The sequence below is a fragment of the Lithobates pipiens genome, unplaced genomic scaffold, assembly GCF_037356315.1.
Source record: "Lithobates pipiens isolate NorthernLeopardFrog02 unplaced genomic scaffold, aLitPip1_a1.2 Scaffold_23, whole genome shotgun sequence".
Classification (NCBI taxonomy): Eukaryota; Metazoa; Chordata; class Amphibia; order Anura; family Ranidae; genus Lithobates; species Lithobates pipiens.
Window position 1 is genome coordinate 227,274,698 of NW_027507785.1, and position 14,992 is coordinate 227,289,689.

The window sequence follows — 14,992 nt, forward strand, 5'->3', positions numbered from 1 at the left end:
AATGTGGGATGGGGAATCCAGTGGTAAGCTTTACTGTGATGCCCTTCTGTGCCTAGGTGCACAACCTCTAAAAGAGAACGAAACCATGCACTCTGCGCATTGGGCACACCCCTGAACTCTGCGCATAGGGCAACTCTACACTCCCACTTAAATAAAGCCATGAATACATGTATATAGTCTTACAGAGACAACTGGCTCTTTGAGGGCAACTATATTTCTGATGCGGACCGCAAATTAATAAATTGTAAATAATGGTATTTGACACCCCTGCTCTAAAGTTTCTTACACAGGAAGTTTGCTAGATCAGATTTTTCTAAGTGACTGAATAAAAAGGTTTCTTGTAAAGAAGAAAGTATATGCATACCTCTCCCTCTCACTAAACCTTGCTGTAATAAAGAGAACACCCTTGCGAAGACTGTTCAAAAACAATACTTCTGGGAGTACCACCTACCCATATGTTACTTATGTGTCTTGTAGTGAAGCAGAGGTTGACAGGAGGAACCAAGGCCGGTGCCACCACTGGGCAGCTGCCTAGCGCGCCCTGATGTCTAGGGTGCCCAGCCACTGGTGTTCCTATTCTCTTCTCCCTGCAGCAAGCAACTAAGTCTTAGCATCAGCAGGCAGTCGCCTTTCAGTTTGCACATAGTGTCAGAGGCGCAGCGGCGGTGGAGGACTGTGTCTGTGTCCTGACTCCTGAATGAATGGAAGCAAGCAAACATTCATCAATGGATGCTGGTGAGGCTGCATTTGATGGTGCTTCATTAAAAAGATGGGGTACACATGGGCAGGGAAAAGAGGGTGGAGTGGCAAAATGGAAGTTTCACCTAAGGTGTGAAAAATCCTTGCACCAGCCCTGGGAGGAACCACAGTGGATTTGAGGACCAGAAGAACAACACTCCCAGAAGTTTTTCTTCATGAAGTGTCTTTAGGCCACGACTGAAAGTAAACCCTCACCAAGAGAAAGAGGTGTGAAAAAACTGACGCCAATATGCACGTTAGGAAACCATCCTCTTATAAATCTACCCAGCACAAGTGTTTGTTAAAAAATCTAAACAATCAATGTGCCTCTACGTCTAAACTGAGCCACAGACATTAGGTGTTCAACATCTAAAAGGGTGGCGGGGAATCTTGAAATGTGTTTCTTTATCTCATATAGCTCAAGTTACACCTACCACGTTCACTAGATCGTCTTTACGCCTTACTAACCAAAATGCAACTTTTGTGAAGTTGTTTACTCTGCTTCACCCAGCAGGAACTCTGTGCTGGGAAAGCAATTGGATTGCATGGGGATCTGTACCAAAGCCTACTGTTCTTGGATATCAACAGTAAGATAATAGCACAAGCACAGGGCAGCACAGTGGTGTAGTTGGGCAGTACAGTGGTGTAGTGGTTAGCACTGTCGCCTAGCAGTAAAAAGTGTTGCTGGTTCAAATCCCAACCATGGCACTACCTGCCTGGAGTTTGCATGTTCTCCCTGTGCCTGCGTGGGTTTCCTCCGGGTACTTCGGTTTCCTCCCACAGTCCAAAGACATGCAGGTAGGTTAATTGGCTTCTGTACAAAATTGGCCCTGGTATATGAACCTAGGGACCTTGATTGTGGGCTCCTTGAGGGTAGGGACCAATGTGAGTGTGCAATGTACAGGGATAGGGACAATTGTAGACACTCACTCAGGTTGAACTTGATGGACTGGTGTCTTTATTCAACAATATTAACTATTTAACCACTTGACCACTGGGCACTTAAACACCCTTAATAACCAGACCAATTTTCAGCTTTCGGTGCTCTCGCATTTTGAATGACAATTACTCAGTCATGCAACACTGGACCTATATGAAATTTTTGTCCTTTTTTTCACACAAATAGAGCTTTCTTTTGGTGGTATTTAATCACCGCTGGGTTTTTTATTTTTTGTGCTATAAAGGAAAAAATACCGAAAATTCTGTAAAAAAATGAATTTTTCTTTGTTTCTGTTAGAAAATTTAGCAGATTAGTAATTTTTTCTTCATAAATTTTGGCCAAAATTTATACTACTACATATCTTTGGTAAAAATAAGTACAAATTGGTGGATATTATTTGGTCTTTGTGAAAGTTATAGAGTCCACAAGCTATGGTGCCAATATCTGAAAATTGATCACACCTGAAGTACTGACGGGATATTTCAATTCTTGAGACCCTAACATGCCAGAAAAGTACAAATACCCCCCAAATTACCCCTTTTTGGAAAGAAGACATTCCAAGGTATTTAGTAAGAGGCATGATGAGTTTTTTGAAGTTGTCATTTTTTCCCACAATTCTTTGCAAAATCAAGATTTTTTTTACTTTTTTTTTTTTTTTTTCACAAAATTGTCATATTATCAGGTTATTTCTCACACACAGCATATGCATACCACAAATTACACCCCAAAACACATTCTGCTATTACTCCCGAGTATGGCGATACCACATGTGTGAGACTTTTACACAGTGTGGCCACATACAGAGGCCCAACATGCAGGGAGCGCCATCAGGTGTTCTGGAGCACCCAGGACAATTCTGACATTTCTCTCCTACATGTAAAAATCATCATTTATTTGCTAGAAAATTACATAGAACTCCAAAACATTATATATGTTTTTTTAGCAAACACCCTGGAGAATACAATGGTGGTCTTTGCAACTTTTTATCTCGCACGGTATTTGCGCAGTAATTTTTCGAATGCTTTTTTTTGGAAAAAAAAACAGTTTTGGGCTTAAAAAAAAAACAAAAAAAAAACAGTAAAGTTAGCCCAATTTTTCCATAATGTGAAAGATGAAGTTACGCTGAGTAAATAGATACCTAATATGTCACTCTTCAAAATTGCACACGCTCGTGGAATGGCGCCAAACGTCGCTACTTAAAAATCCCCATAGGCGACAATTTAAATTTTTTTTTTACTGGTTATATGTTTTGAGTTACAGAGGAGGTCTAGGGCTAGAATTATTGCTCTCGCTCTAACGTTCGCAGCGATACCTCACATGTGTGGTTTGAACACCGTTTTCATATGTGGGCGGGACTTACGTATGCGTTCGCTTCTGCATGCGAGCACATGGGGACAGGGGCGCTTTAAAAAAAAAAAACATTTTTTTTATTGTTCATTTTACTTTATTTATTTTAGTTTGACATTTTTTTCCCCAAAAATAATTTTTTTGATCACTTTTATTCCTGTAATGTAAACATCCCTTGTAATAGGAATATGGCATGACAGGTCCTCTTTACAGTGAGATGTGGGGTCAATAAGACCCCACATCTCACCTCTAAGCTGGGAAGCCTGAGAAAAAAAAAAAAAAAAGAGAAGATTCTGTCTTTGATCGTATTAGCGATTCGATAGAAGCACCGGAGGGCGGCGGGAGGGGGGGGGGGGATGTCTATGGCTGGGTATTGCAGGGTATCACCGACTATGGCTGGGTATCTCAGAGTATGGCGTTGCACAGTATTGCATTGCAGGGTATTGGCGGGTGTTACAGAGCATTGCAGAGTGTTGCAGGGTATTGGCGGGTGTTGCAGAGCATTGCAGAGTGTTGCAGGGTATTGGCGGGTGTTGCAGAGCATTGCAGAGTGTTGCAGGGTATTGGCGGGTGTTGCAGGGTATTGCAGAGTGTTACAGAGTGTTGCAGAGTGTTGCAGGGCATTGCAGAGTGTTGCAGAGTGTTGCGGAGTGTTGCAAGGTGTTGCGGAGTGTTGCAAGGTGTTGCGGAGTGTTGCAAGGTGTTGCGGAGTGTTGCAGGGTGTTGCGGAGTGTTGCAAGGTGTTGCGGAGTGTTGCAAGGTGTTGCGGAGTGTTGCAAGGTGTTGCGGAGTGTTGCAAGGTGTTGCGGAGTGTTGCAAGGTGTTGCGGAGTGTTGCAAGGTGTTGCGGAGTGTTGCAAGGTGTTGCGGAGCGTTGCAAGGTGTTGCGGAGCGTTGCAGGGCATTGCGGAGCGTTGCAGGGCAATGCAGAGTGTTGCAGGGCAATGCAGAGTGTTGCAGGGCAATGCAGAGTGTTGCAGGGCAATGCAGAGTGTTGCAGGGCAATGCAGAGTGTTGCAGGGCAATGCAGAGTGTTGCAGGGCAATGCAGAGTGCTGCAGGGTAATGCAGAGTGCTGCAGGGTAATGCAGAGTGCTGCAGGGTAATGCAGAGTGTTGCAGGGTAATGCAGAGTGTTGCAGGGTAATGCAGAGTGTTGCAGGGTAATGCAGAGTGTTGCAGGGTAATGCAGAGTAATGGGGGTATTGCAGAGTAATGGGGGTATTGCAGAGTAATGCAGAGTAATGGGGGTATTGCAGAGTAATGGGGGTATTGCAGAGTAATGGGGGTATTGCAGAGTAATGGGGGTATTGCAGAGTAATGGGGGTATTGCAGAGTAATGGGGGTATTGCAGAGTAATGGGGGTATTGCAGAGTAATGCAGAGTAATGGGGGTATTGCAGAGTAATGCAGAGTAATGGCAGGGTATTGCAGAGTGTTGGCAGGGAATTGAGGGGTTAATTTTCGGTGCGCAGCGATGTGGGCACTGCAGATGCAGCCCACATCGCTGCTGACACCGATCTCTTCCCCCTCCGCTGTACCGATCGGTACAGAGAGGGGGAGGGAGGAACCGGCGTCATAACATGACGCCGGTTTGTTTACAAGTGATCACTCCGTCATTTGAGCTGAGCGGCCGTTTACCGTGATTCGTGATGCGCCGGGTCCTGTGGACCCGGCGGTCACGGATGCTCTCGAGTGCGCGCCCCAGGGGGCGCGCGAGAGCAAAATTCTGGGAGGCCGTTAATTAACGGCCTCTCAGAGTTAAACAACCGCCCTGAAGCCGTTAATCGGCAATGGGCGGTTGTTAAGTGGTTAACTATGTAACTAAGCATATAGAAAAAAAAAATTGTAGGACAGAAGTATAAATGAATGTATCCGATGATGAAAATAACTATGACCACGTAAAACAAAAGGGCACCACTGTAGCCTAACAAAACTGAGAAACCCCAATATGGAAAAAAAAAAAAAAAAATAAAAAAATAAAAAAGGTACTCACTTGAGATATTCATCATAGAGGTATTTAGTTAGTCTTTCCCGAAAACATAACTTCAGTTCATTGAGGCCAAATTTCAAAAAATTATTTACCAATGAGATCTGTTAAAACAAGAAGCAATGTTAGAAAAGCTAAAAAGTGTTTGCCATAAAGGAAAAATAATATTTGATCAAAACATTTTCCCAAACACAAACGCTATGTAAGTCAGCAATCAGGAACATTCCTGTACCAAAACAATCATGAAGATATCCTTCTGCAAAGACCAGAAGCAAACCATGTGACCATTAATACAGTCAGAGTCAGGAGCAAAGTGGCACCAAACATATAATCCCTCATTATATTAACAGTTCAACTCGCTTACAAAAAAATGACTTTGGGTAAGAGAAAAAAAAAGCCAAACTTACGGCAGGCATGGTGGCGATAAAGTTGAATAGGTATCTCTTAAAATCTTTTCTGCTGCGACCAATGATAGCACTGCAAACCATCACATGCACATAGTGTTAATAGCATACACGCAAGTACATTTACTAGAAAATTTTAAAAGCATGCCTACGTAAAAAACATGTTGGAATTCTAATTTACAAATAACAGGCCAGGCAACAAAGTATTTAAAAGTAACATGTTGATGAGCTACAGTTGGAGGTACTGAAGGTGCACTTTGATTTAAGAAACACAGAGAAGTAAATGTCAGAGTGTTATTTGAAGTAACAGACACATTATTACATACTGGCATCAAAGGCACTCCGCAAAGAAAAGGGCTCATGTGTATCCCTTTCACTGCTAGTTTCCCCTGTCTTCAGACCTGCGCTGGCTGAGAAATGTTCTGCACCTGACATTTTCCTAGATGTCAGATGCCTGGTCTCCTTCGGCACACTTGCTCCAACATTTACATTACTGTGCTCCTGGCTTCAACCCCTCCATCACTACAGGACACAGAGGGGTAGAGACCAGAGCAAGGAATAAAGAATTTAAACACACCCAGAAGTATACTAGCTGCCGAAGATGTTTCAGCCAGTACAGCTCATGAAGAGAGCAGAGATCAATGAAATGGGCAGTGTGAAGAGATGAAAATGAACCCTTTATTATGCAGGAATGCCTACAATTCAGTTTTAGGTCACTTTAAATCACAGCTATTCATACAGCAAAAAACTTGTTACAAAGAAGTAGACACGGTGATGAGCGCACTTAATACAAAAAATTCTTACATACAAAAGACAAACAAATGATGTGTGCCTGCAATTGAAGAGGTAAAAATGTATATGACTAAAAAAAAAAAAAAAAAAAAAAAAGAAGACACACAAGTACTCAGAATATTTTAAAACGTTTTAGTCTTGCCTCAATAAAGGATTTTTTAAAAGGTGGGAATTTGTGTTTATTTACGGGGGGGGGGGGGGAAACGAGTAACAAGGGGTACCTTTTACCCATTCATGTGGGCGGAAATCTGGAGGCTCCCTTTGTCAAGCAGGACTTCCAGATTCCAATAAGTGCCCTGCCCACATACCCCTACAACCACTGGGTCAGGGCTGTAGGGAAGAGGCCCTTATCAATATGGGGACAAGGTTCTCTGCTTGGCAAGGTACCATTCCCATGTTAACTGCCCCCTAAAGTCTCTTCAGAGAGAATAAAAATTGTCGCCACATAATTGTAATATAGTTTAAGATCCTTCAATATTATCATTTGTGAAGAGTCAAAAGCTCATAAATCTTAAATCTTCATTACAAAACAGCTGAAGACTGTTCCAAATAGCTTTTCTTACAACACTATGCCGATTAGGTCTCTTATTTCTATAGTATAAAAAAAAAAAAAAGATTGTATGAACTTCTATAATGCATCTATGGCACGGGTATACTTTTGCAGTGGTGCCTCTAATGCCCACTGGATATCCCACATACTTTCCAAAGCTGCAGTTCTCTGGATCTGTATGAATATGAACACGCTCTGGTCTAAAACCACGTCTATTTACTTTAATAGGGATATATGGTACAAGTTTAAGATATACATCCCAATATTGTTACCCTTCATACCGCCTGGACTGCCTCGAGGGTAGCAGGGTACGTTTATAAAAAAAAAGTCTATAAAAACACTGGTACATCAACCCAATTCAGTACAAAACCGAAGGCGTCATCAGGATGCGCAGTAACTATGTACCTTCATCAATTTAAACAAGCAACGTTACCCAAACCAGGTTACCTAGTAAAGTGATCATACCATACATATTTGTTTATTCGCTTCCAAGCATCTTCACATAAAGCAGGAATTACATCAACGTAATCTAACAAACTGTCCATTTCTATCTTCTTTTTATAATAATATGTCCACTTCACATTGTGAAAAACATTGGCACATATCTAATACCATTCCTTCCGAAGGAGGATACAATCAAAATATCATTTGCGAGGGCTAGTATGCAACTGACTTTCAGTCTTATTCCTTTCAAGGACTTCTGGAGTTCAGGAAAACATGCTGCCATAGATTTGTTGGGTTATTTGCGGCTATATCTATCAAATACTCAGCTATACAGATCCTAAATTCTCTGTCTTTACTATATATAGATCAACTTTAAAAAAATTCCCTAGATGGCTGATAATTTAAAAAAATGTTTAACTTTCTAGATCCATCAAAATAGATAAATACGTCTCCAGACCAGTGTTCATTTTGACATCCGCCCCCGATACTAGTATATGCACAAGTATCGGTACACAAGTATCGGTACACAAGTATCGGTACACAAGTATCGGTACACAAGTATCGGTACACAAGTATCGGTACACAAGTATCGGTACACAAGTATCGGTACACAAGTATCGGTACACAAGTATCGGTACACAAGTATCGGTACACAAGTATCGGTACACAAGTATCGGTACACAAGTATCGGTACACAAGTATCGGTACTCATGCAAATGCACGGATACCTGAAACCGATACTTTCAGGCTTGGTTCTTTGAGCCGTCAGTGGGTCTCTGTCTGTCTCTGTTGAAAGCTAAAGTGTTAAAGAAGTCCAGTAATTGGAGCTGTGAAAAATAAAATAAAAAAAATAAAAAAGCAACTGGCAATGTTTATTAACAACATTGCCCAGCCACTGAAACACTAAAATAGAAACACTAAAATAGAAAGAAACATTGTTTCTTTTTGTATCTTTCTTCATCTGCAGATCAAAAGGGATGAACAAATGTTCCTCTGGTTAACCCCTTATTAACCCTTAATTTACTCCAAATAGTCCTCAACTCCCTACCCTCCTCCATTTAATTATTAATTTCCTGTTTTTTTTTTGTTCACATCTATTTTATAAACAAACTTTTTTTTTTGCTTTGTTAGTAAATATTTTTGCACATATATATTAACATATATTTACACATTTCACATTGAAAAAGCTCAAAATTAAAAACAAAAATCTATTTATTTGATCTGTAAATAACTTTTCAAGGCTTTGTACCACTGCCGACAGCTAAAGTGAAAACAAAACATTGCTCCAGACTCAACACAACTGCAAAGAGAACCCCCAAATCCATGCCTTGTTTCCACGTTTCCCTTCTTCTCTGGGGCTTGGAATTCACTAGAAACAAATGTCTTTCAAATTCTTCCTAATTTCACAATTAGAGGATGTGGACCTACAATTTTTTCTATAATTAGGTTCAACTGGAGGATTTGCCAATGTCTTAAGTATGTATTTCAACCTGTCTCAACAGACAGGCACCATACTGTATATATATGTACCCTTGTCACTATCAGTGTCCCCCCCGCCCCCCACACAGGAGAGAACTACAATCCATCTGGACAACCTTTTTGTATGTTTGTCAAACTTTGGAGTATCCTACAAACACTACTACTCTTAATTTTCATTGATTCTTTTTCAAAAATCATCCTTCCATAAGCAGTTGGAATTCCAAACTTTTCCATATGGTATAGCTTATTTTCTGGTGAGGAGATGGAAAATATATGAATAAAGCAGTAAATTTGTGGCTGTAGGTTTGCAACAAGTCATTGTTTTTAAATTAGGAACAAATAGATGCTACAAGTCTCCCACATGATTCTCAAGGCATCAGCTGCAATGCCCAACACGTCTGCTGAGAACCAAGGTACACAGAACCTTCGGATGGCTGAACTCCACACAGTTCGGGCTTACTGAAAAATCATGTAAAAATGTGTGTATACAGGCATGACATGAGTAAGCGCTAAGGCCCCTTTCACACTACCGTGACTTCAAAGTCACACGACTGCTGCAATTTCAGGGAATGCCTGAAACTTGAGTTGTAAACTCATGTAAAACTAGAGTTCTATGGACCTCAACTCGCATCAAAGTCAGACCAAAGCAGTACAGGGGCTACTTCGAAGACGCACAGATATGAATCTGTACTCATTGGAAATCCTGGGGTACAACTTGTCATGTGACTTTGCAGTCCCAAGTGTGAAAGGGGCCTAAATCGGCACGAAACGCATTAACCTTGCACCCCCCACTTACCCTTTTTTGTCTGTATACGTGGTATTTTTACATGAGTTTTTAATACACCATAATTGTGTGGAGTGCAGCCATCCAAAGTTTCTGTATACCTTTGTTCTTAAATTATTTATTGGAAAATTTCCAAGCCCAAGAGCTGAATCTTCATCTTATTAAAATTCACATAAGAAACATGTTGGATTTATTATTATTGACAAATTTAGATTTTCAAGCCTTCCAACACTTTGTTGTCATACCAAATCCAGAGACTAACCGTAGGTAGGCACACCTCCTGTATTAAGTCTGCTAGCTCTTTCAGCAGGCTGAATGGAATTTTTTTTTTTTTTTTTTTTTTATGGCAGATCGCCTTACCAACACAAGCGATGTTGGTGCAGTGATTTCCTGCACTGTGAGTTTGATTTCGGACGGGGGGGGGGGGGGGGGGGAACCCTGCCATGCCAGAACACACTGATCAGCGCTTGCAGCCATCCTATGGAGGTCTTTATGGGTTTATCACAAGCCTTGATTCACTTTTATCTAACAAGAGCATTTTTAATAAATTGCTACACCTAGATGGAGGCGCCCTCTTGTTTTTTTAGTATTGTAAGAAACACTATTTGAAATTGGTATTCTTTGATGGCACTTTCTGTTGCAATAACTATGCAATATATCAATGACCTTCAGCCGTTTTGTGAGGAAGATTTAGAATATGACTTGAACCCCGACTCCTAAATAGGAGGCTATCATGAGTGGATCTTGAGCGAAAACATTTTGTGGCATTAGGATCTGTAGTGGTTTATACATAGATATAGGAGGGAACTCCTGAGAGTTTTAAGACAAATCTATCTAGTATTACTTTTGTGTGCATGAAAAAGGGGTTTATGTTTTGACACCATCGCCATGCGTTTTGCATATTAAAATTACATAGCATAACCATTTTATAATAAAATAAATCAAACACCACTTTTTTTTTTCTATGTATATGAAAGAAGTATTCCACGTTTTTTACAAATTTTTTTTTGGGAGTTTGGGTATTGACTGTAATATGGACATGCTATGAATTTGTTTTGATTAACCGCTTAAAGACCGGTCGCAATCGTTTTATGGCAGCACAATGGCTCTCCTTTGTGATCCGCCGTGGGTGTACGGCAGCTCTTGCCTCCTCAGTTGCGGGTGGGCATGCGCTGCCAATTTCGTGCGCTCGCTCCTGATGCGGGAGCGTGCCCGCGGGTCAGGAGGACTCAATGTCCTCTGGCAGCCTGTGATTGCCTTGTACACAGGTAGAATGGTGAAGTGCAAACAAGGCATTTCCTCATTCGGACAGGAGACATGACAGGGATCTACTGTTCCTAGTGGTCGGGGACAGTGATCTGTCATGTCCCACTAAGCCCACCCCTCTGCCCCCCTGCAGTTAGAACAGTCATAGGGAACACACAGTTAACCCCTTGATCGCCCCTAGTGTTAACCCCCTCCCTGCCAGTGACATCTACACAGTAATCAGTGGCCGTTTTTAGCTCTGATCACTATATAAATATCAATGTCAATGTCAAATGTCAATGGTCTCAAAAAAAAAAAAAAAAGTGTCAAGTGTCCGGTCTGTCCACGCAATGCCGAGATCCCCATAAAAATAAAAAATAAAATTGCAGATCACCGCCATTACTAATAAATAAAAAAAATTATAATAATAATAAAAATTCCATAAATCTATTCCCCATTTTGTAGATGCTATCATTTTTGAAAAAAAAAAAAACAATCAATACACGCTTACTGTGATTTTTTTTTTACCAAAAATATGTAGAAGAGTACATATTGGCCTAAACCGATGAAGAAATGTGTTTTTCAAAAAATTGTCGCTTTTTTTGTTTATAGCACAAAAAATAAAAACCGCAGTGGTGATACCACCAAAAGAAAGCTCTATTTGTGTGTGTGTGTGTGTGTGTGTGGGGGGACATCAATTTTGTTTGGGTACAGTGCAGCAATCGTCAGTTAAAGCGACGCAGTGCTAAATCTGTTACTCTAGCTCATCTTAATCTAGGACTCATCACCTTTTTTATACCAAGTATATTTATGTAAACTCTAATGTTTTGTTGGTTGAAATTAGATAGAGCCCTTCTGTGGTGCTTCATATTGTATCTAGAAAAATATTAGTGTTAACCACTTAACGCCGGGAAAAGCCACTGCTTTAAATGGGACTGCGATGCCTGGGGCTGGTAGAAGGGGCTCCCAATTGTGCAGCATTGTGATCGGCTGCACAGTGCTGAAATCATCAGGAGCCTGTCCTACCGGTTCCAGATCATCATTACTTGATTGTGAGCTGTGCTTGACAACTCAGCCACAGTCCTGAGGGACTCCTTAGAAAAAGACAGAAATGTGTATATGTGACAACTGGGCTTTAAAGTCACCACATGCATGCATATAGCAGTCAAGAAGTATTTAAAGCTAGGTTTATAAATTAGATATAAAATTATGTATTTTCTCAGGGAAATTTAAAATTTGAGGCAGTGCAAATATTTTATCTTTGAAACACATAGCAACAGTAAGGACTTTATGTAGTAGATTGTTAAATGTAATCAGGACTTAAAAAAAAAAAAAAAGCCATTCCTGGAAGGATTAGGAATTTTTACTCTGCCCTGCGCACTATGATTCTCTTGCTACAATATACAGTGATGTAAAAAATAAAGTACGCCCCATGGAAATTGCTGATTAACCTATTTTAATAGGCAAACATTAGATCTTAAGTCAAATACTGCCAACAGATAATGGCGATTTACCTGACCAAACAACACAAAAAATGCAATGGAGTATCCACTCTACAAAATGTAGATTTGTCATATAGAAAAATGAATATACACCTACATCGATGAAATTAGAATTCGGGGTTTCAGATTAGGTGCCAATGATCAGAAACTCTTTAGGGAGTTATACAGGTGAAATCTGTCGTATTTCAACTTCAGATATCCAGGCTCCAGTGTACTCTGTTATTGATGTGTATAGTGCTATCATGCCAACAGCTTTCTTAGGCCTTCAAAAAGGAGACTCTGTATTCCTAAGGCCTCATGCACACAGGACATAAAAAAAAAACAAAAAAAACAGAATTTTCCCTCAGCCTCTAAATGCCCCTCAATATTAGCCTGTGTGTCCATATACACATAGGTGTCTACAGGCGTATTAGAAGAAAAGCGTTTAAAGTCTTAAAAAAACAACCAACATCATTTGCGTGTTCTAGAGCGGAGCATGAGCAAAAAAAAAAAAAAATGCTTGACGTACCCAAACGTCTGCAAATGCCCCTAAACGCTAGGTGTGTTTAGTACTTGAGTACATTTATTTCAAAGGCCTGAATAAATTAATATTCTGGCCAATAAAATGAATGAACACCCAAACACTTGATGTGCCTAAAAGCATTTGCAAAATGTGACTTTAAGCTATTTTTCTCCTGCATTTAGAGGAGCTGGGTGAACGTCCAATATGCAGGTCTAAGAGTCTGGCAACAGTTAAAAAAGATTCACAAATTATTTAAAATGAATTCCAGTGTAGGGAAAATTATCTACATCTGTAGATTTGAAACGTCTTGGGCGGCACAGTGGTGTAGTGGATAGCACTTTCGCCTAGCAGCAAAAGGGTCGTTCGAATCCCTGTGCTTGCGTAGGTTTCCTCCGCATACTCCAGTTTCCTCCCACACTCCATAGACATGTTGGTAGGTTAATTAGATCATGTCTCAATTGGCCCTGTTATGTGTATATATACGCATGTGAGTTAGGTACCTTAGATTGTAAGCTCCTTGAGGGTAGGGAGTGATGTGAATGTACAATGTATATGTAAATTGACGGCGCTATACAAGTACCTGAAATAAATAAAATGACTGCTAATTTATCCAGGACTCCTGGCCTGGCAAATTCAGCCCAAGAGCTGTCCCTGACAGACAATTCAGCTTGTAGATGCATTCACTTTCAGACCAGCTGTTGTAAGTTACCTGCAGATTAATGAGGAGGGATTCTTGGAGACTTTAAAAGGTTCCATTCACACATGATTGCTTCTAAAGGCCCCCCAATCGTGCTGCAATTTTGCCACAATTTTTACACAACAAACCGCAGCAAAATCACGGGATGCGTGTTGCCCAAAATAAGATCTGGAACTTGTTTTAGGAGACATGCGTCCCGCGATTTTTTTATGCGATTTTGTCATGGGACAATCATGGCAAAATCACGGCACTATTGGGGTGCCATTAGAAGTAATGGTATAGCAGACATTTTCCATGTTGAGCAGCAATTTGAAATTTTGGGGCAGAACTGCAGCGATTGTGTGAACAGAGACCTAAAGTGGATGTAAACCCACCCTCATCCTTTCTAAACTACTGCTATAGTGGTCATCTATAAGGATATACATGCCTCCTGCATGTATCCTTACCTGTCAAGTGTCTCCCCTCTGTCTTTTATGAGACCCTGCAGATTCTGTGGGCAGCTCTGTTGTCTAGGGCTCGGTGGGTGGAGTCGTGATGTCCGTAGACTCCCCGCCCACCTCTACACTCCCCTTGGCCAAGCATAGATATTTCTTACACTGAACTTCTGCTGGTCTTGTGGATTATGCCCCATGATCACTACGATCCAGTCAAAATCCAGGAAAGTCACCACATGACGTCAGCATGCCCCATCATGCTAAGGTGTGGAGCAGCCAATCCTGGGAGAGCTGGAGAAGAACGAAGGAGGGGGATCTGAAGTACACAGAATTACATATCTCATGCACGAGCCTGAGAGAGACAATCAACTGTCACTCACAGCAAGGGAGACATCTATTTCTCTGATTGTTTTTATCTCAATGAACAAAGATAAGAGGACTGCTCAGAGCTGGATTAATTTTACGTGGCATGACTGGGCACAGATGACATGAAATCGTATACTGTACAAGGTGCAAGCCTTAACTGAAAAAAAATAAAAAATAAATGAGGTTTACATCCACTTTAAAGTCTCCAAGAATCCCTTCTCATTGAGGGATCTGCAGGTAACTTACAACAGCTGGTCTGAAAGCCAATGCATCTACAATCTGAATTAAGCTGATGAGAATATTGGATACACGATCGTCCCTTTTTTTCTTTTGAACATGCTATTCTCACATTGAAAATAAAGAGGTTACTAAAGTTACGACAGAATACAACTTTGGAAGTGATGTAATGTATTGTATCATAAGGTATTCTTTCATTTCCGAGCTTGAAATCATTCGTTCTGGTATCACAAACAACAACATTTTCGTGCGTGTCCCTTCAGATAATTTCAGATGAACAGTCGTGACTGGCTCTCAAAAGCTGTGTAATAATGATTGGATTATCGTATGATTACTCTGAAAACTGTTTTTCATCAGATTTTCTGATCGTATATACTAGGGATTTGATTGCAGCAATTTAACTTGTGTTTGATGAAAACGTTTTTGTTGTCTAAAGAGAACATTAGAGGAAGATTCCAGTTAGACATGAATGTATAGGCAGAGACCAGGCCTTCAGGAACAATGTGCTGTGGACTGATTAATCAAAGATAGACTTTTTTGGCCAC

At 40.7% G+C, this 14,992-nt stretch overlaps 1 protein-coding gene across 2 annotated transcripts in view; it reads right to left on the bottom strand.

Annotated features, from left to right (window-relative positions):
• Positions 1–14,992, bottom strand: part of ABCD3 (ATP binding cassette subfamily D member 3) — a 135,730-nt gene that overhangs the window by 75,691 nt on the left and 45,047 nt on the right. Inside the window, exons 5-6 of one of the 2 annotated variants that reach the window (XM_077452880.1) lie at positions 5,419–5,488; positions 5,018–5,115 (exon numbers count right to left, since the gene is read on the bottom strand). In XM_077452880.1, coding sequence (XP_077309006.1) covers positions 5,018–5,115; positions 5,419–5,488 — 168 coding nt within the window. The remainder of the gene's footprint in view (positions 1–5,017; positions 5,116–5,418; positions 5,489–14,992) is intronic. The other variant, XM_077452881.1, reaches the window with a different exon arrangement.